Source organism: Lingula anatina, chromosome 4 (assembly GCF_051362555.1).
Source record: "Lingula anatina isolate TDL-2025a chromosome 4, LinAna3.0, whole genome shotgun sequence".
NCBI lineage: Eukaryota > Metazoa > Brachiopoda > Lingulata > Lingulida > Lingulidae > Lingula > Lingula anatina.
This window is the reverse complement of record NC_141770.1, coordinates 20,946,338-20,968,246: the sequence shown is the minus strand read 5'-3', so window position 1 is coordinate 20,968,246 and position 21,909 is coordinate 20,946,338. Positions and strand designations below refer to the sequence as shown.

At 37.1% G+C, this 21,909-nt stretch overlaps 2 protein-coding genes across 4 annotated transcripts; one reads left to right on the top strand and one right to left on the bottom strand.

The window, feature by feature from the left end:
• Nucleotides 1–8: 8 nt before the first annotated feature.
• On the bottom strand, nt 9–3,975 carry LOC106159326 (26S proteasome non-ATPase regulatory subunit 7-like). Its single transcript, XM_013535585.2, has 6 exons — nt 3,690–3,975; nt 2,395–2,487; nt 1,924–2,021; nt 1,510–1,590; nt 1,212–1,303; nt 9–821 (listed from the first exon to the last, which is right to left on the bottom strand). The coding sequence occupies exons 1-6, from the start codon at nt 3,910–3,912 to the stop codon at nt 347–349; spliced, it is 1,062 nt and encodes a 353-aa protein (XP_013391039.2). The 5' UTR covers nt 3,913–3,975; the 3' UTR covers nt 9–346.
• A 178-nt stretch (nt 3,976–4,153) lies between these two features.
• On the top strand, nt 4,154–12,842 carry LOC106159328 (uncharacterized). 3 transcript variants are annotated; one of them, XM_013535589.3, is made up of 5 exons: nt 4,154–4,472; nt 5,130–5,264; nt 9,323–9,385; nt 10,212–10,301; nt 11,197–12,842. In XM_013535589.3, the coding sequence occupies exons 1-5, from the start codon at nt 4,320–4,322 to the stop codon at nt 11,860–11,862; spliced, it is 1,107 nt and encodes a 368-aa protein (XP_013391043.1). In that variant the 5' UTR covers nt 4,154–4,319; the 3' UTR covers nt 11,863–12,842. The 3 variants fall into 3 exon arrangements, with proteins under 3 accessions (XP_013391043.1, XP_013391041.2, XP_013391044.2); XM_013535587.2 differs by lacking the exons at nt 4,154–4,472; nt 5,130–5,264 and adding exons at nt 6,310–7,996; nt 8,521–8,583; XM_013535590.2 differs by lacking the exons at nt 4,154–4,472; nt 5,130–5,264 and adding an exon at nt 6,320–7,996.
• Nucleotides 12,843–21,909: the final 9,067 nt, after the last annotated feature.

The window sequence follows — 21,909 nt, the reverse complement described above, 5'->3', positions numbered from 1 at the left end:
ATAACACCAAGATTTGAAAAAGACTTTAATTATGTTAGATAATATTCACATTTTATACATCTTCTCTTAGCCTTGTGACACACTCCTGCTTAAGAACATGACATCTAAATACATAATAGAGGTGGCTTAACACAGTTTCACGTCCTTCATGAAAATTGTCTTTTATCTCAAACAGACTGGCTAACAGACAAACTGGGTTAAATTTTGTAACCTTCTTTAACAGTGGCATTCACAACATTCTGATATTTAACAAGACCAGTTCCTGTTACACTGTGAATGGTGTGGCTGAAAATGTTATTACTGAGAGATTGTGAGATTTATGAGTACAGCTCAACCGGGTCAGTCTTTATTTTTTGGCCCCTTTCTCTGTTACTTTTGAATCCGTTTTCTTCTCCTCCTTCTTACTTTTGTCCTTTTTATCTGCATCCTTCCCCTCCCCCTCTTTCTTTTCCTTATCCTTCTTCTCATCTTTGCTGTCCTTGCCCTCGTTCTTCTCCGCGTCCCTGTTCTGCAGCTTGTTATTAATCAAATTATGTAAAGCTATGATGGAGCGTATCATCGAGGATAGATAGAGCACCAGCATCTGGTCATTAGTCTTAACGTACATGGACTTCACAAAGTCCTGTAGCGTGACATCAGGGAGGAGATTGAAGATGTCCTGCAGCATGTACACTATCTGGTGGTTGATGGGCAGTTGGCCCTGGTTCACCTTCTCAATGTAGTTCCGTATGTCCTGGAGCTGTGACAGCAGTCCCTTCAGACCCATCAGCTGGTTGGTGATCCGCTGAGACAGACTGCCCACTGTGGTGTCCTTGATATCCCTGCAGCAAATAAATATAACAGATATTTAATAAATATGCAATAGTAATATAATGTCAAGAGCAACAGAGACAACGCCGAACGCTTGCATTTCTGTTGTAACAAATTATAAAATGTCAACATCTTAAATAAGAGTGAATGGTACAATGTCAAGAACTACATCTCATTTATCAGGAGGATGTTGTTGTTGCATCTTTAAGCATAAGCAAAAACACATTTGGTAGACGGTATTTCAAAAAGCTACTTATTTTCAAAGACAGCAGCTAGATGAAACAGATGAGCAAAATGTTGTCTCACATTGATATTCATTTGACTATTAATTCAATAAAAGTGAGCAGAATAATGAATAACTTCACTTTCAAAGAGTGACATTACTTTAAATGGACATGTACCTTAGTAAATGCTCCACACCGACCTCCTCTGCTTCCTCAGCCCCTATCTCACTGGGTACATGTTCAAATGTTTTAGTGGTGGGAGTACCATCCTGGAAGTCAATAACAGAATTGAATAGCCATGGCCTAATAATTACGTCCAGTACACTCACAAATTATATAGAATATACTGGGTACCATAACCAAAGGTTAAGTAGATGCAATCACATTATATCTGCACTTGCTGTACCAATTTTCAGGAACAGATTAAAAGTCTAGCTTTGAAGTGCAAGCCTTGCTTTGGTTTTGTGATACTTACATCATGCACCTCTTCTACAGCAATATACGCCTCAGTTGGCAGACCTAAATCTTTAGGTTTGGCATCTATAATAACTAGCACCTATAACAGAAAAGTAATAGGTAAGTTCAGTTTTAAACAAGTCAACAAAATTGGTCACAGACCTCGAGTTTTTTGTTCAGAAACGATGTATTATAAAATTATAGTAGTAATAATAAAACAACACAAATGAATAAATTAACAAATCAATCAAAATGAGAGAAGATATATTTCAAACAGGGTAATGTCATCCTTTTTGTCATAAACATAACAGAAATGAAGACAAAACATAGAATCTAAAGTTAAACTTAGAGACAACCACAAAACCAGTAAAATCAGCAGTGGACCAAATGCAAAGAGTAAAGAAATGATGTTCACAGGTGTCATTTCACTTACACTATTTGGGCAGTATCTCCTGATGAGTTCATTTATAATGACATCATTCTGGTGAAGTTTAGGTCCTGTGTGATACCAGCCAACTATCTTTTCTTTGGCTGAAAAAGGAGGCAGCAGTCATTAAACAATCATAATGAGAGATGTGCAATTGTGGAGGTTACAAGCAACCTCTTTCCAAGTCAGCCTTTTTAAGTTCTCATATCTTAGTCCATGTACCAGACAAGGGGAGTGATTGGCCTGAATTTAGAAGTTTCTATAAACTTGTTATAATTAAAATTTGGAAAGGTAGCAAGTTCCTGGTAGCAGAACAAAATATTTTCAATATTGGCCTAGTTAGCATGAGAGAATTGGTCATAATTAATAAAAAAAAAATAATGTGGCAAAATTTAAACCTTTGTAGTAGCAAAACAACACTAGAAATAGCTAGTTGGAGAGTACTCAATCTAAATAACTCGATTTGGTGTTACTTACCATTAACTTTTTTAAACATTGTGGACATTTGTTCTAAGTAATCATGATCCAAAAACCACACATTTTTATCTCTGTCATCTTCATCAAATGGCACTGGAAATGAATTAAATTTATGAAATATAACTAATATCAAAGTCTTTATGTTTGCATTGCTGACAATAAAAAGTCAGGGGTGGTCTTGATATAACGATGAAAAAATGGTTACAGATTACTTCCAAATCTCAATACAGCATGTATTTTATAATTATTATTTATTTATTCATTAATGTCAGTAAAGGAATGGGGTCATAAAGCCTACCCTCAGTACTTTCATGACTGTGAGATTAATCTTAATGGCAGCGATATAGTCTGTTTGCATGTCACAGTGTGAGTGTATATGTGTGTGTGTGTGGGGGGGGTCAATACAACAAAGTCAAAGATGAAATTGAAAAATAATTCTGACAAACTTTATTTGTGCAATAACAAATAGATAGGTATATCACAATCCGCTAGGGGCGCTACAGTAGTAACTGTCCAGTGGCAGTGAAGTGTAAAACTGAAGTCGGCCTGCTGACAGCTCGCCTATGGCACCCCTTTTTTAAATCTCTCTTTTAGCGCCGCGTAAAAAAACTAATACAAGCCATTAACTAAATAAGCTGTAAATCAAAGAGTAAAATCCAGTCATGTGATTTTCCCGTGTTGCAGTCTTTGAGAAGTTTCAGTTCAGGGTGTTTGAAGTTTTGCCTCGACAAAATGCTCAAAAATGTCAGGGAAGTACTGGTTTCAGTTTTTTTAAATTTATATCGAATAAAGTTTATGAAATTTGCAATATTGTGTAAAAAAATCATGAAAATTAAACCATGCGAAGTATAGTTTATTTGATGCGCAATATTTATAGTACTTGATCTGCACGGAAGCCATCCCAGCCATGTGCTTGTGCGGTCGCCAATTTGGGTTTGTTTCCGGGTCATTAGATTAACATACAGCCATAATTGCCCTAATTGGTCACAAGCAATTTGAGCTGCAGCTACAGCTGAGTGATCACCGCTGGTCAGTAGTGACAGGTTTTAAGCTGAAAAGTGTGGACACTTTTGGTGCATTTTTGCAGTTAAAAAACTTCAATATCTTTGTTGCTTGTAGGAATATTAAAAAAATTCCAAGTGATTTCATCCGGTTTTTGCATTACCTTTCAGATGATATAAGTATTATAATTTTCTGATCAGTTTGAAAATTTTTCTGATATACCTAAAATAGAGAGAAGATGTGGACAATTTATATTCAATTTCTTGCGTGGCATATTAGATATCTAGACTTACCTGCAAAACTGTTAGATATGTCCAAGCAGTCTCCCCGTTTGCTGCCGAGGAGAACACCGACCACACGTTTCACGTTCCCCACTTTCCCCATTCTGTTGAAGTGATCAACGACACTCAAAAGAACAAGTGGATGTACAACAACTTTTCCTATTTTAACATTTTGTATAGGTGGCACAGAAGCGGTGACTGTCGTTGGTGGTGGTGCTACCTCCGTCTCTGGCATTTTGGCTGTAAAAGCTGATCAAAACACAACAACCGGCACAATGACACAACAACTTCGTGCAAATATGGCTCCTTTCTATTATGCGCATGTGTGACCGGAATATATGTAGGAATATTTACGTTTGCTTGAAGTGCCACAATCCCTCAATTTAAGCGATCACAAATTAAGGTATCACCTTGGACAGTAAAATTGGTAAATGTGGAACTTTGTTTGGTAAAATACAGAAGAAAAGGTGTGAAGATATTGGAACTATATTTCCTCGTCAGATATTTATCTTCCGGTTAGTCGTGATGCGAATCAGTTGTCAATGAAGCTGTTTAAAATAGCATGAACGGATAAACATCGACTTTATTGGGCTTACTTTAGGTACCAGATCTTCCTGTTCATTTATGTAAAGGTCTTCCAATATGCAGAACTGTTATAAATCCGACAGGATTCCAAGAGAGAAACTGCACGAGCAGAATGAACGGTTAGCAGCCAAGCACATCGAAACTTTGGGTTTCCTGCAAGAGATTGTAAAAGAAAACAAGGAGTTGAAGGCACGACTAGAAGAGCTAGAGGTAATGAATATAAAAGAAAGTTTTGAAGTGCATTCACACTGCAGCAATTTATTGTGTTAGACATTTTGGATATGACAGGACCATTGAATTTTCACTTCTCCACTAAGATCAAAAGTGTTTTCTATATTCTTTTTACCTTTTTCTCCAACACTGACAACAGACAAATAATTTTCAGTTATAAATGTTAATTATGCAGCGAGCAATGTTTCTCTAACTATCAATTAGACTTTGACACCCAGTATTTACAATTTAGTTAGACTTTCACACCCAGTATTTACAATTCAATGAATCATGAAAATGATGAAATATGTGTTATCTCTAGTTCAGAAGGACAGAGTGGCTAAATAAATAGGTTATAATGACTTCAGTAAAGATAAACATTGAAGTAGCTACTAATAGTTCAGAGCAGAAGGTTAACATGGATGTGACCAGTACTTACTTCTGCACAGACTTCGGAATAGAAGTTATGGTGTGCATCTCATATATACTATTGTTGACATCACATGCAACAGGTCAATACATGTAAATAATATACATGTATATTGTCCATATTGATAAGGACAACATGGCCTATTATTATTATAGGTAAAACCTTAACATATACCGTTGTTTGATTCTATATTGAAATATATGTAATAACAGTATATCATATTCTAGGGCCAGAAGCTGCACTGTGAGGAGCTCCATGATGCAGTGGAGGCATCCAAACAGAAGATCAAAGAGATACAGGAGCAGTATATGAAGAGAGCTGACGAGATCAATGCTATGCTTATCCAGAAACATGAGGCGGAGGTATGAATAATGGTTGTTATATAATACATCTCAAAGTTGATAGATTTGCTCTTTGTCTTATTATTAACAAAATATTTAATGTACTTCTGTAAATATGTATTAATTAGGAAAATATCCAATAAACTACTCATGCATATTATGCACACACACAAAAACTCATGTGACCAGTTGCACTGCATCCAAATAAAACACACTTTGAACCCAGTATATTGCTTGTGTGTAATTTTTGTAATTAATATACTTTGAATCTAAGGAACAATTTAGTAAGTAGTATTATAGCACTTATTTTTTTAAATACCTGTTATAAAACATTAGATTTATATGACCAATACTCAGATTTGATTTGTAATGTGAACTGTTTGCTTGTGTGTGAATGGTTGAGTTTGTGTTAGAATGAAGATGAAATGATACAGGAGTGAGCACCAACATTCTAAATAATTTAAAAATCTAACAACAGCTTCAGAAATATTGTGATGTTGATCAAATGAGAAAAGTTAATGATGTTTTCAGGTCACAAAGCTGTATATTTGCTAAAAGCCTCAGCATAAGTGACACTAACTTGTACCTATATATATTCAGCACATTTGCCTTAGTTTATCAAACAAAATTATTGCAAAATGCATACTTGTATAATTTATTGTGCAATCATTTTGCACACTCAAGTGGGATTCTTTGCGCTTAGTATCTTTTAAGATGGAAAATTTCACATAAGTGCAGGAAAATATTTTTAAAAGATACAAACTAAATACTGAGTATTTCAACCTTTGTTACAGTAAAACACATTCTTAAATGATCAGTTAAGGTTGTACTAGAAAACTGTATTTAAAAAGCATAAGAAATTATCATATAAATATGATGGGAATGATAATTATATTCTAATTATGCCTTTTTAGGTTATATTTGCCAGCTTAACATGTTTAATTTACCTGAAGACTATCAAGAAAAAACTAGTATTTTCTACGTAAACATTTATTGAGCTTCACTCCTTTTTTGATGAGGTTAAGTACACTTTGTTATTGTACATTTAAATTGAAACCTAAGCCTTGAATTCTATTCATAAGAAATTGGAGGTTACTTGGTTCTTAAATGGTCAACTGGTGCCACCTGGTGGTAATTGTACCTGCAAAAGATTTTATCATAAATTAAACAAAGCGTGAGCCTTTCATTGATTTTCTTTGTAAACAAAATCCAATATCAGGCTGTGTTTGTAAGAGAAATATGAATTGCATTCCTATTATATGACACCCTTTATATCGGCAGGCCTCTGTAATCATAGAGCTAAACAAACAGCAATCTGAATTGCCTTTTTGAGGACAAAAACTGGTGGAATAACAGTATTGATATTAAGTGCCTAACTTAAACACTGTTGTTGTATTTTAATCCTGGATACCAGGCAGCTGAGCCAGGCTCGTGAGAAATGTGATAGCACAGTAGCTTGTTACATCCGATGGGGAAGTATGGGATTTCTGAACATGTTAAAACACTGATCAAAGGTCACACTAAATCAATGTGCTGAAATCAAGGCTTGCTGGAGTTTATAGCAACCATGACTTAAAATGCCCACATCAGTAAGCATGGTGTAGACTGCAGCAATGATTAATATGGGGCCAGATGATTTAATTGGATTAACAGCTCATTTCACAGTGTAATGGAGGCTGTGTGGTGTGTCTCTTTGAAGTAGCACCTGTATTGGCTAGCATAGCAACAGGACACTTTTGAAGTGGTAACAGGAGCATGATACACCTGGCTTTGTGAGTGACTGGCCGAGGTATTTCCGCAAGACCCAGACAAGTGATGTAGGGAGAAGCATTTGTGAGTTTAGGCAGTGGTGGCAAAGTGGTGGGCACACATATATTCAGTGTATCACAGAGTTCTACAGCCACGAAGCTCAGTATGTGCATGTTTGGAACAGCTACAGAAACATCCTAGCTATAAAGCAGTATTGGAGCCTGCCTCCTGTTGCCTACCAACCATATCAGCAAGGCTGGTTTGTGCAGTGGATTTGTGAATAGAGAATTTGATTGCAGAAAAGCTGCTAAATAATTAGGATATCTGCAGTACTAAGAGATGCACTGTTAATTTTAGGGAGGTCTTTTGTTACAGAAACTGTAAAAAAACTCTTTAAAAAAAAATTCATGAAACAAAAGCCATCACATCTACATGAACAGAAGAGCAGAGCAAGCTGGGATCTGAGGATATAAAACTCTGGCAGATGTATTTTTCCTGAATTGTGACATTGACATTCCTAAGGGCAAAAGTGTTTGAGTTGGAATAGGTTTTGTGATGAATTCTAAAAGAAATGCAACGAAATTGAAAAGTCTGGCCATATCACTTTAGTGTAAGGCACTTTGAAATGTATGAAATACACCTGTGATTAGGTGTTGAAGTAGGACTAGCTGTCCAGTATATAAACACCTGTTGCTGAGGTACATATTTATACACCCATGACCAACATGCTACACAAGTCAGAGTCTGTGGACTTTGGGATCCATCCATGCCTGGCGCACAATATTAACAGAATGCGCAGCAGCGATGGGGTTTACCAGCTTCACCTTATTGACTGGTTAGATGTGGACGAGAATCACCCTCGCTGGGTGCGTAGCATGCAGTGTTGGCATTGCGGCGGTGTACCATGTGATCATGAGGAGCAGAGAAAGGAACGTCTCGTAGACCTGAAATTTGTTCGAGAGCTTGTCTCTACAAAAAAGGCGATGGAGGCCAAGTTAGAGAAGGTAGATTTGTAATGAAACAATTGAAGATTAACAGTGAGATTGGGGAAGATATTGGAAGGGTTTGTCTTTGAGAATGGGTGGGTGGGTGATGAGGGAGGTGTCTTTGAGGAAGGGGTGAGTAGGGGATGTCCTTAGAGATGGGGAGGGGTTGCTGCTAACTAGTATTAGGAAGGGAAGGGGGTACCAATGTACCAGTATGTAGCTACTGGGGGTGAGGCAGAGCCATATCTTTTTGTTTCTTATTTCATGATGTATCTGAGAATTCTAAACTGACTTGCTACTGTGCCATTTCTATTCTTTGTTTCTGAGGAGATTTAAGAATTAAGCTTGATTTGCATCGCTGAGTGTTATATTTGTAGACCTGAACTTTTACTTACTGTATTAATGATTTATCATTAAATTATGAAGTTGTTATTAGGCCAGCTTCCCATCAGTTTAAACTTCTCTGGAGATGCTTGCTCTCAGACTACTTAAGTGTTTTTGTTAGCAAGGGATTGGAAGGACTGTATTGATTTTGTTTGTAGATCAAAGCTCAGATTGTAGAGAAGGAGATGGCCGAACAGTTGTGGAAAACAGACAGGTTACTGGTAAGGTGCCATGAGGATTTCAACTGCAGTCTGATGTGATTTAGGGTCTTAGGCAAATTGCAAACCAAACCTCTCTGTCTGTTTATTTGTATTTGTAACTGCCAGGTGTTTAAATAGGACATTTAGTTTTACTCATCCCTCTCTCCTCCTCCCACCCCCACCCTTTCTGGGCCCTAGTTTCAAAACATCAACAATTAAATTTTTTTCTTGTTATAAAAACACAAGAAACAGCAGTTTGTAATAAAAGTTCTTTGAGGGAAATTTTGAACTCTTACCGTCTTTTTGATAATAGATCAAGATTATATGTGATGCATCATATTTGCAGCAGGACAGTAGTCTGATATTTCAGTTCTTATTATACCCTTGCTTGTGCCATTTTGTTTAAAGTGTTTTCTTTTGCCTTGTATGTAGCTTTCCCCCTTTACTCTTCAAGCTTGTCATCTTTTTATATTTCTTGGATTTTTCTTTCATTTATTCGGAGGTTGTTTGCACACTGTTGCCTCTCCTGTTAGCAAAAAAATTACATTAAACATGACAATTATAAAACATATAACCAAAATAATAATTAAAACAAGGCATACCATGACCCCATATGTATGGTAAATAGTTTTGCTCTGTGTGCATTAAAAATGAATGACCGATGAATGTTTTGAGTGGAGGATTTTCGCATTAAGTCATTAATATAACCTAAGTGCTTTGTGGATGTTATAACATATATTTTCCTCTCTGTATTTTTTAGTTAATGAGACAAATAACAGAGAAACTGGAAGCCGAAGAACGCTGGAAGAATGAAAAGGCCAAGGTTAGTAGCCAAGGCCGCAATAACAACAAAAGTTGATCCGTGGACTAACAGATCTGTTGATATCAAATATGGCTGACCCACATGAAAGCTTACTGCATAATACCAGCAGGTACTCTATTCGGTGTCCCTTAGGGGATAACATGGCAAGCTTTCCAGTCGGTTGACCATGTTTGATCTGTGGATCTGTTAGTCAGCGAATGAACTTGCTTGGAATGCACCCCAAGACAGCACTACTTGGATGTAGTTTTGATCACTAGGTCCCTTTTCACATCATACGTTATACTTATCTGTATCACAATATTTGACTGGTTTTAATATGCACCAGTAATTACACTACAGGGGCTTTTGTTTCCTTTTGCAAGTTGGCACTCAGTTGCTTGGATGTATGAAAATTCATTCGCATAACTGGTTGTATAGAGGGCAGGGCTCCATTTAGATGACTCTCTTAGGTTATAGCTTGGCTACTAATATTTTGTTGTCAGTACCTCAAAACACAGCAATACTGATAAAGATACCCACAATGTGAAGAAGGCCGCAGTGAGCTTGGTTGTGTAAGGTCATCCAGTCTGGGGTTAGACTGATTCATGACTTGTGACAAACTTAAGATGTAATAAGAGAATCCCTGTTCAATTAAATATCAGGGTTCTTTAAACAGTAAATAGATACTTACAGAAGAATTGCTGAAAGATGTACTTTTCAGCTATTTTCCCCCTTGAATAAAAATCATTTTTTATTTGAATACACACTGCAGTGATGGTACCAACACAAAATTAATAATATATGAGAGTTACAGATGTGTAATTTTATTGCATCACATTTTTTCCAGCTGAAAGAAGAAGTAGAAAAGCTAAAACAAAGTAACGAGAAACTCTTGGGTCAACTTGACATCTACAGGCGCAATGAGGGCAAGGTGGAGGTAGGTGGTGCACCCTGGTGGCAAAAAAAATGACACGTGTGTGCTACATAATAGATACACCCTGAGTAATAGCCAAATGTATGGAGTATACACAAGTGTTATGGACTAGTATAAAGCACTTGCACCTTGCTGACCATTAGGCTTCGTTCACATGTAATGTCTATTTTCTAAATTCTATTTTCTATTCGCGCTATCTTATGATCACGGTCTGTGTCCTGAATATCCTGCGGCGTAATTACTGGCAGCGCGAGCCAGTTACTTATAGTAACTTATAGTAACTGGCTTGCGCTGCCAGTAATTACGCCGCGGGATATTCAGGACACAGACTGTGATCATAAGACATACTGCGAATAGAAAATAGAATTTAGAAAATAGACATTGCATGTGAACGAAGCCTTAGTGTATCAGACTTCTACCATAAAAGATGCGGAGAACAAAAGAACCAGAGGTGGTGCATTCATGAGTGGCGTGCAAAATATGGCTAAAAGTTTTCAGGATTGTGCCTGACATCGTTATTTTCAGTCTTTGTTGTGATTGCCTTTTTATATGGTCTAAATGCAATGAGAAATTGCTAGATACAATTTCAGGATTTTCAATTTTTGCAACTTTTACCTATGTGTGTGCAAAATAACCCATGAATGGTTCTTTTGTTCTCAACGTAGGGAATGGTATGAATTATTTTATTCCCATAAACGGCTTTAACGAGTAAGATTTTTGGAATATTTTATGTACCCATCATATCATTAGATATGGTTGTCTGTCCACTAAATTATGTATTACTCCAAATATTATAGGACATATTTTTGATAACTCTATGACTATTAAAAAAATTAATTCTAAAAGTCACATTCCACAGAAATTTCACAAAGTACATAATGTTAAAACTGTCTTCTAGATGCTCACACTGAGGATAGAGTCCCTTCAAGATGAGGTTCAACATCTGAAGGCTGAGAACAAGCAGCTGAAGGAGGGCAATGCCTCTCAGGTGGCAGAGATCCAGAAAATGTCCAAGGCCAAGGCGGAGCTGAGCGAGGAACTAGTAGCAGCTCGACAGGAGAGCCGAGAGCTCAGGTTCCAGGTGGCGCAGCTGGAAAAAGAACTTACTGATCTCAAAAATGACAAGAGTAAGGACGAACTCATTGAAGCCCTCCGAAAGAAGCTGACAAAGTTGAACAATGAAAAGAAAGAATTTGCTCAGAAGGAGAAAGATTATGAAGACCTCATAGCACGTTTACGTGCTCAAATTGCAGAGCTCCAAATCAGGGTAGAGAAGTCGGAGACAATCAGACAAGAACTAGAGAGAGAAATAGAGAGACTGCTTAAAGAAATTGAAAAACTTAAAAAGCATATTGGTGCTGACCGGTCCTTTAAGAATTTTGTCGAATTAAAGAGGGAACTGAATTTTGTAAAGGATGAAAATGAAGACTTGAGACATTTTGTAAGAGGGAAGCAACCTCCTACTTTACCAGTACTGAAAGCAGTCGAGCACACATCAACTAAACAGAGACCTCCCTCTGCAAAGAGTGGGGAAAAACGCTCATCAATTTCTGCAAAGAAATGAACTTTTTGGGTTTTATGGTCTACAAGTGTTATTTATTATTTATACAAGTTGAATCGTATTGTGCATTGCCAGTATGGGTTTCTAGCTGCTTTAAGTCTGTAGCCATATTTTAAGTACTCATGTTTAAAATGCTCATTTGTAATAGAGGTGCACCTTTTAAGTGTCAATCTAGTCAGACAACTTTATTGATGCCATTCTAATGAAAAGTACAGTAGACTGAACATAGCTTGCCACCTTATAACACAAGTTATTGCTTACCTTGAATTGATTTTGTGGAGCAGATTTCTCCTTTGTTGTGAGCTGAAACTTTGTGAACAATGCCTGAGTTGAATCTTGGCACAATTTGACAAATTTTCCAAGTCGAAAGTGTCCGAGTTATGCAGCATGTTCTTTTTCTCTGTCCTATTTTAAAGGGCAGTTTACTTGGGTATATTTTTATTTTGATTAGAAGAAGTATAGAGATGACATTTAGTTAGTTGACTGATACAGTCATATGAATGTAGAGATAGTTAATATAAAATGTTGATTTGAAGAAAGTACTCTGTGTTAAGCTGGAAATGTTGGCTTTCCCAAAATATTGCCAAAAAATGAAAATCTTCACCAGATTGCTTTTTTCAGTACTTTTTTCAATAATTTTGAGTTATAAATGTAAATTTTGTCATCTGGGGGTCTTTTAAGGATTTTAAGATAAGTAAGAGCTTTTTTCAATCACAAGTTGACTTATTGTTCAATATTTGGGGACAAAAGAATAATTCTTAGAGACACTGCTGCTTGTTTAAATATACATTTTATTGTCAGTTTTATGTGCAGATGTAATTTGAGACAATCACCATTCCATGTGTGTTTATTGCATTGTAGAAATATTTGTATTTACTGTGCATTTGTCTATTGTTACAAGAATGTTATTTTTGTATCTGTTGAAAACACTGCAAAAGCTGTGTATTTGTGACTCATTAAATCATCATTGTTTTTGTTTTGCATTTCACCTGAGAAACTTACTAAATATTGAGTTAATGCTAGTATTAAGGAAGCAAAGAAGTTACTTTTTAAGAGAAAGGGAACTTCAGATCAAGTCTACAATATTTCATAAATTTCATACATCTCTCTGTTCATTTCAAAGTAAATAATATGATAATTATCATGTCTTTGGTTTTTCTTGAAAGGAACAGTCGGATTCTCTCACTCTCTCTTTCTCACTCTCTCTCTCTCTCTCTCTCTCACACACACACACACACACACAGAGAGAGAGAGAGAGAGCTTTCGTTTAACTTTATATCGACTTTGTTGCTGCGTTGTGCTTGTACTTTCAGTTCAAAAAATTTTAATTCCTTGCAGCAACATTATTACAACAACGCTTTCCCTTCAAGTGTTGTCTTGGCGGTGACGTCTCTCATCTCACCTACTACAATATCAACCTGTACCCGTCTCAACCAAAACATTGTGGTTGCATTTTACAGTGACACCGTTACCAGGAGAACTGGCGCAGCTGCCACCGCAAACTCATTTTAGGAGGATGTTTTCCGTCGCAATAACGGAATAAATATCTTCTTAAAAATGATAAATAAAATGACACGGAAGAGAGCCGATGTAATAATGTAGTAGTAGTAGTAATATAATAGAAGGGATAATAATGATGATCGAAGTTTTTCATTAAAATAATGATTCATTTTATTATTATTTGTAACAAGAGGCACATGATGTTTATGCACAAAGCAAAATGAGTGTACGAATATGAAAATGAAAATTTTATCTTTGAAAAGTGATGTAAGAATAAATTGCCACTAAAAAAAAAAACCTTTCTTAAGAAATTCTTAAATCAAATAATGTAATAAGATAATTGCTCGACTTCTTTAATAAGTGAATGTGCCCCTACCACTAAATACCCTATTCTTATAAATAAATAAATACATATATACATAAGCAAAGCCAGGTTCATATGAAGAATAGATGAGTACAGTCTGACTGAAAAGTGTAGGCACAGGGACGGGAAAATTGCATGGTTTTGTCTCGTTTTTTGGCAGTTGTAACTTAAAAACTGTGTTTTGAGTGGAAGAATCGGGAGAAGAATCCCCCACCCATCTTCACGCGGCCTACCGACTTTATCACTCTTTTGACAGATTTACGTTTTTTTTTTTTTTTTTTTTTTTTTTCATCACAAGTTTTTAACGAGGACAATGTTACTGCTGCTCATTTTATTTTGTTTTATTTTAGTTACTTGTTTCTTTAAGAGGACGGAAAACCCATCTTTAAATCCTAATACTAGCTTCACGGAGCGTCGGTTGGATAAATCATGGACCTAATAATAATCTCTTATTATGTCCATGGATAAATTATGGCGTGTGGTGCACGGATCAAATAACCCCATTCATTAAATAATACGGGCCAATCTCAAGAAAAACATCAGGAAGATCCCACTTAGCTGCACAGACTTGTGGTTCTTGTAGAAAGATTATTGCAATACGCGGTAGACGCACACTCTATTAGACACGTGAGCACGTTCTGATGTTAATTGTGTGTCTGTTTGGTGGCATATGGCGGTGTCTTTTAAATCCTATGAACATTATTAAAGGGGCTCTTTATTCTAAATTTAAATAAAAGATTAAACTAAACGTATAACCCCTGGAAAAACTTCAGGAAGATCCCACTTAGCTGCACAGACTTGCGGTTCTTCTAGGAAGATAATTGCAATACGCGGTAGACGCACACTCTATTAGACACGTGAGCACGTTCTGATGTTAATTGTATGTCTGTTCTGTGGCATATGGCGGTGTCTTTTAAATCCTATGAACATTTTTAAAGGGGCTTCATATATTTAATTTGAATAAACGATTATCTAGATGAGTACTATAAATCATGTTAGATATGGTTTTTAGAATAGCAAAGACAATTTTCAATGTATTTATTTACCGTATTTTACCCATTAGCAGCTCGGTCTACATTTGAATGAAGAATTCCCGGGGAACGCCACCAGCAGATCTATTAAAACAAGGGCTTCTATGAGTTAGATTTTAGCTCAGTAGAATCTTTGGAGAGGCAGGTACACGCGTGACGTGTGCCGTTTGATATATGTTGTATACTGTTCATTTTCCTAATGCTGACATTGTGTTACCATTTTATTAACATGTATTATGTGCATCTTGAGTATAATTATGAATTTGGTCTTGTTAGGCTGATTGCATACATACATATATTTGGTGTATTCTAGGGTTTGCATAAATCCTTTGTACTTTCTGCTCGCGTTGAAGTAAATTAATCGTATATATAAGCAGTGGCTTCTATTTTTAAGCTCTCTAAAACATGCAAACTAGTCGAGTCTACGTGGTTACCGGTAAAATGACTCATGCCACAAGATGGGGATCTTTTTACGTTTCAGGGGTTTTGAAGGGAGTCTGTTAAGACAGTAGTGTCTATTTAAACAAGGGACACTATTTATCTATTTGTTTGTTTCATTAACTCTGTCAAAAACAGTTTGGTTTTTGCTTATTAAGGTTAGTTTGGTAACAGTCTAACTCAAAAAGTAACGGATGATGGATTTCAATTTAACTCTCGGGATAGGTCGGAACAGACAAACTTAGAGTCAATTATGTTTTAGTGATGATCCATCGATCAATTTATTAATTGGTTCAAATAACAATTGTGCTGTCTTAACTGGCTCCGAGTGCATTTCTAGCTTATTTAATTTATTTTTGATCATTTTACCGTTTTCTACAATGTTTGTTTTATTTACCAGTTAACCTCTGAAGTAAAACACTCGTAAATGAAATATTAATACAATTATAGCAAATTGCAATTTTATACTCTGTTAGCCAAATTCGGGCTTTAAACGACTTCATATAATACTGGTTGTTGTAATATAAGCATAAAGTGTTCATGGACAATATTTGTCTTCCAAAAAAGATTTGGTCATTTTGCTGGTGACGCCATTTCAGCGATATTTGGCTGAAAGTCCTATTTTCGGTTTCTTGATGTTCTCTACTTACTCGTATCAGAAAAAAAGCAAAGGGAGCTGTGGATGAGCACTATAGGACGATGCAACTGATTTTCGTAAAAGAACTCTGTATATATTTCATCACTAATCACTTCAAATAAAACCACTATGCTAATTTTAGCGATTTTATCTGCCGCTCTATGGAATTTCTGTCTACACACTTTCGGAATTATTGTGGTTTGGTCAACACACGCTTCCAGGTATTTCAACAGTCAAATTTGGCATCCTAGTACAAAGCCAACCCTACTTGTTGTCGACATGTTGATCAGCATAGTTCCTCATGTTATGTTGGATATGAAGATTGACACATAAGTAAGCAAATAAAATAAGGTACTGAATTTATGTCATATAATATGATATATTTCAGGATATATAATCTTTAATTAAGTCTTTTCAACCTATAAGTGAACTGAAACAGAGGAATCTGCCCCGCTCCCGTCTTTTCTTTTATTTTTCAAAGTTGAATTTTTGTCTCATGTTTCAGGTCAATCAAGGAACACATCGTAGCTAAAGTAATCTCATCAACACTCATAGAGTGCTAATTCTCATCACTGACAGCTAATTACCTTAACACAGATTACTTTTTTGTTCTCATTCAGATTTCATGCTAAGTTAAACGAGATCGCGAAGTATAGAAAAATGGGCGATTTGCCTAATATCATCTGCTTGCTGCGTCTCAGAAAATGTCACTGTTGGCATACATTACACGGTATTGCGTGCTGATGAATTAAAGCCTAGATTATGCGATGTCTGTGCGTTGCTGGTATATTGCCCGTACAGCCTTTTTTGTGCGGCGTCTGCTCGAAGGCAAGCGGTGGCCATGCAAAATCGTGCGAAATTGTGCAGATTCACTGCCCCCGAAGCCTCTAAGCTTAAACTTTTGACATTTTTTAAAAAAGGCTGTAGCACTATCCTAGATGGCATCACAAAGTACGGGGCACTGTTCGGTGGACTTGCGGTGATCGTGATAATGGTTGAACCTGTTATTGTAGATGGCATTATACTCTTGCCCTTCCACCTTTGGTGTTTTAGGAGGCATAACAATAGTTAAGATGTTTAAAACTAATATTGTTCACTTGTACGAATTTGAAACTCTGATGTGCCATAGTTCCATAAACTCTGATGTTCTTCAAGAAAGCCGCGCGGAAGGCGTACTCCGCACAATCTCTTTTCAACCGACCACCGGTGGCACGGCAGCGTAATGTAAACGTACTCGCCATAACCCGTCTGGCATGTGTGGCGGATTTGGGGGGGGGGGGGGGGGGCTGTCAGGGGGATCTTGACCCCACCCCCTTTCGATTTCTGAAAAAATAACACCAATGGTCCCCTCCTGAAATTAGAATTTGACTAGCTGAACTAAAGTTCAAAACCGTACTTTTCGCCCTCTTAAGCCTCGGTCACAACCGGACGCACGAATTTCAGGATCGTACGTCCCCTGCGATTTTTGGGTGTTGCGGAGGCCGTGGGGGTCGTAGAGGTAGGGGAAAGTCCACCTTGCGAGTCGCAAGGGCCACATGAGATGTCCTTTCAAGTAGGGACGCTAATCGCAAGGAGCGATGGCCGTGGAAATTGTACTCATTTCTTGAGTATGTCTTGCTTCCTGTGTACGTGGCACACACTCACCACTTACGAAGGGAATGCAACGCACGGCGAAAGTTGTGCCCTTTTGCACCAGTTTTGCTTCACACTTGCCTCACACATTTGTGGTGACGTACTGACTGCGTACATCAGTTGTGCTTCCTGTTCTCCTCTTCTTTCTTCTTCCTCCTCCTCCCTTTTTTCTACTATGGAAGCTTCTTTGCCTTGCCTTTTGGAGGCATATTAGAAACTAGATTGAGCAAAAATTTGAAAATTTTGAAAATTGTTGTACACGTTACACAGTCGACGTTCATTGTAAAGAGCACGCCTTTTATACACCAGGCGTGGGGGTGACGCACGTGCGACGCATTCCCGGTCTGCTCGACGTACGTCTTGCACAACGTGCGTCTCTCTTGCTAACTCCGTGGCTCTTGCGGCCTTGCTGTTCGCAGGCTATTCGTAGAATCTTTTGGACATGTCTAACATCCTCCGTACGTGCTTACGGGCTGTCTGCCAACTCGACATTGCGTAAGAAGGAATTGCGTGGGACGTGAGATTCTGCGCAAAAGTTTGACGCAAACAGCCCGTAAGAGCCCGTACGGCCGGTTGTGACCGAGGCTTAAATTACCAAAAATTTCAGGGCCCTTCAGCAGGCCCCGAACCCCACGACAAGGGGGGGGGGGGGAAGGGGGGGAGGAGGGTCGCCTTCGCATCCCTGGATCCCTCACCGCTTCAAATAACCCTGGATCCGCCGCTGCTGTAGCTACTTAAGATGTTAAAATCGTACAGAAAATAGTATGCGATGTCGTTGTACGACGCTCTTGGTTAAAGGGACAATAACTCTTCGTATTAGATCTATACTTCACAACAAAAACATTGTAAACAACTCATAGTAATATAATTTATTCTATTTTACCACAAAAACGGCAGTAAAAGCAATTATTCTGAAATCTGTGTTTGCCATTGTACCATGTGGCCTCCAAAGATCGCTATACTCTGTAATAATCTCTTAAGAGATTATTACAAAAAAAAAAAAACTTTTTAGAAAAAAAAAACAAAAAAAAAAAAACAGGGAAAATTCATTTTTGGCCCAAATGAACAGTTGTTATCCCTTTGAGTCAGACGCTCCGAACAAGCGACATCCTAGAGTCAGGGCAGAGCTAGATGTCATGGACCCACGCTATGTTGACGTCTAGGCCGATACTCCACGCCGGATCGATGCCCCCTGACACCGCGTCCGCTGTGCTGGTTGGAACGCAGGGCTAAATCCGATTACCTTAGCATCAAAATGCAGAGCAATTAGGGAGAACATTACCCCTCGTATGCGTCCGTCTCAAACAATTATCATGGGGAATTGACGAACGAAATAAATTGCTCTTCGGGTCAAAAAGTGGATGAGATTAGATTTCTTTTCCAAATTAACCCGAGATATTGTTCCCATAACTTTCTGAATAGTTGTGTTGAATTAGAAATAAATCAATACCAAGTGTTGTCAAGCTCTGTTAAAAGATTCCTACTGTAGAGCTGGACTCCCACATTCTCCCCCCCCCCCCCATCCCCTTAACACAACGCCAATATTTAATGTACGAGAGAGTCCACTGTGATACAGTCCGTTTCCAAACGATTTGTACAGGTAATCCCCGTCCTAGATTTTGACCCACTTCCGTTACGCTAACCCTAACCTGTATGAATCTAACAGGTGGCCTCGATTTCTTTAAAGAACACCTTTTTCCTAACACTTTTTCCTCACTTTTATTCGAAAGTCTGTAACAAACCGCTACAAGTATTAAGCCGAATAAGGTTAAACTTAAATTTTACTGTCACGAGCAAATTAACGCCACATCCACGTGTCGTTACCAGTTTGACAACCGTGCTTTTTGCCGAAGCCCGTGTCTCCACGTTCACGTTTTTTTTTTTTTTTGTTTTCAAACACGTGAGGAAATCTAAGGTTATTATTATTATTTTATTTTCAAACACGTGAGGAAGTCTAACTGCGTGTCGCAGTACAGAATGGCTGGAGAGTTGGGAGGGGGAAGGCGGGGAGAGATTCTCTTTGTTTTAATTATGTAGGGACGAGAAATAATTTATCATATTTCGTTACGCTTTCCCTAACCTGTATGTATCTCGTGGAGGGCGGACATTCTGTTAAAAGTTTCTTAACTCCGGGGTTAAAGTAAAACCGAAAAAATTAAAGGGGTAACAGCTATCCGTTTTGACCAAAAAAAAAAAAGGATTTTCCTGGGGTAACCGACGATTTTCTCTACTGACCAGTGGTTACTGTCACAGGCCGGATCCCAATCCAGTCCAGTTACTTACTGGTCCAGGCCAATTCCCAATTGGGTCTTTGCATTGTAAACAGTATAATGAACATTTGTAATGGCCAAGTTATTAACATGTGAGCTGCCAGATTGTTTCCAAGGCATGTGTAATTAAATTGTAGATGTTTAAGATTAAGGTATATCATAAACTGAAGGTCTGGCAAATTAGAATTTAGTTGTATTCATTTTATGTGGTTTGTAAAAAACAACTGATGATGATACTCTCTTCAGATTATTGCATAAATATTTAAAGAAAAAGCATTTATACTCATTAAAACATTAAGTTAAGGAATTTTAATTTTATTAGAGGTGTGGCAAAGAAAGTTATCAGTGTTCCATTCATATAAATTTTAAGAAAACAAGCCTAATTTTCAAGAGTATACTGCATGGTCATTTAATTACAGAGAAGAGGATTTTATTCAAGTGAAAAAATATTGATATAAAAGTGTACATCTTAACCTACGGCAGTGTGGAACATTAATAAAATGACTTTTGTTAGGACCTAATATATTTTGAAAAAATGAAGGAGCTGGATCGTATTAGTATCATGGTAATTTAACAATAATTTGGAATTACAAATTTTTAGTTTGATATATAGCCAAAAACAATAGTTCAAACCTACACAATTGTTGTTGGTCATTTCACAGTAGTTTTTTAACGGGTTCAGTGATTTTTTTTTAGCTGATCTACAGAACTTCCCCTAAAAGGTGCCTGTACAAAACTTAGATAACTAAGATAACGCACAAACTGGTAGCTTTAATGAAGCACTCCTTTACTATATATTTTAATCAGTATAAATGCTTTTTCTTAACATATTTGTGCAACAGTCTTTAAAAAGGATGGGGGGCACTTTTCAACATAAACGATAAACTACCGTTCCCAAGTTAAATGTATCAAAAACGTAAAGACATAAAACAAGTCGACAATGCAGCTTTAACGACCTACTGTACATTAATGATACAACCACGACATTTATGGGGTAAAATTGGCACTTTCGCGTTCACTGTTGACTCTTTCATCGTTGTAGCTACACAGAATACATCTGTCAAGTTAGGCACATTTAGTGATTTAAAAAAAGAAAGAAATGCACCATTTTTTAATTTGTTCTCCAAGGCTTTGTTTAAATAAAATAAATGAATCTAGAAATAGCCGTAATTGGGTTGTAAAAAAGGGGGATGGGCATTAAATATGAGGTCGTGGAATAGCAGGTTGCACACGTAACATTGTCGTCAAAAGTATGCCGTATCAGTCATCACATCTCTCCGATTTCTGAATTGAACTTCAAAGAATAGCTTTGACTTTTACCTTTGGAAAATAATTTGGAACGAAGTTTCATTTTATTTGGCAATTTAATATTAGGAGAATATATATCCGGGAAGAACCTATTTTAGTAACGTAGAAATTTTGGCAGGACACAAGTTATGTTATGTGACAGGAATAGTGTTCCACTGGGAACCCTAGTCCGTTACCCATTAATGTCCCGTACTGAACAAGATATCTAAAGCAATATTCAAAAATCGTGTTTCCTGCGGTTAAAGATACCCTGTTTGGGAGTTACCCACCAAAATGAAATTTTCTCGGGAAAAATTCCTACTCGCAAATCGTTGCCAAACCGTACCTGTACTTGGATTTGATGTTGTATTCTATTTTTTATTCAGTGTTTTAGTTCTATTATAGTGAAAATAACGATCTGGAGCTTTCAAACTTTTATTCACCGACTGCCTTTTTCATACAATTTTACAAGTATTTATACTCTATTTCTCGTACTGATCATGCATTTACTGGTTTTTTTCCGTTGTCTTTGCGTGATACGAGGAATTTTCCATTCTCATGTTGCAAACCACCCTGGAACATTTCCTTACTAGGCAATATCTAAGAGACTAGTTTTCAATTTAAAATATTAAAAATATTATTTTGAATTACTCATGCTTGGACTATATCCATCCTTAGTTTGCATGTGTTTTACACAGGTCAGAAACTTGCAAATCTATTGAGAAATTAACCAGTCAAATCGAACTAGATGTGACTTTGACATGTTCCATTTTTTTCCACTACGTGAACAATTTCTACACTTGTTGACTCTTAAAGAAATTTAACTTACACTCAATAACTCCCTATCCTTTTACTCATTTGATTCCGATTTAATTATTATCTGCAATTAGT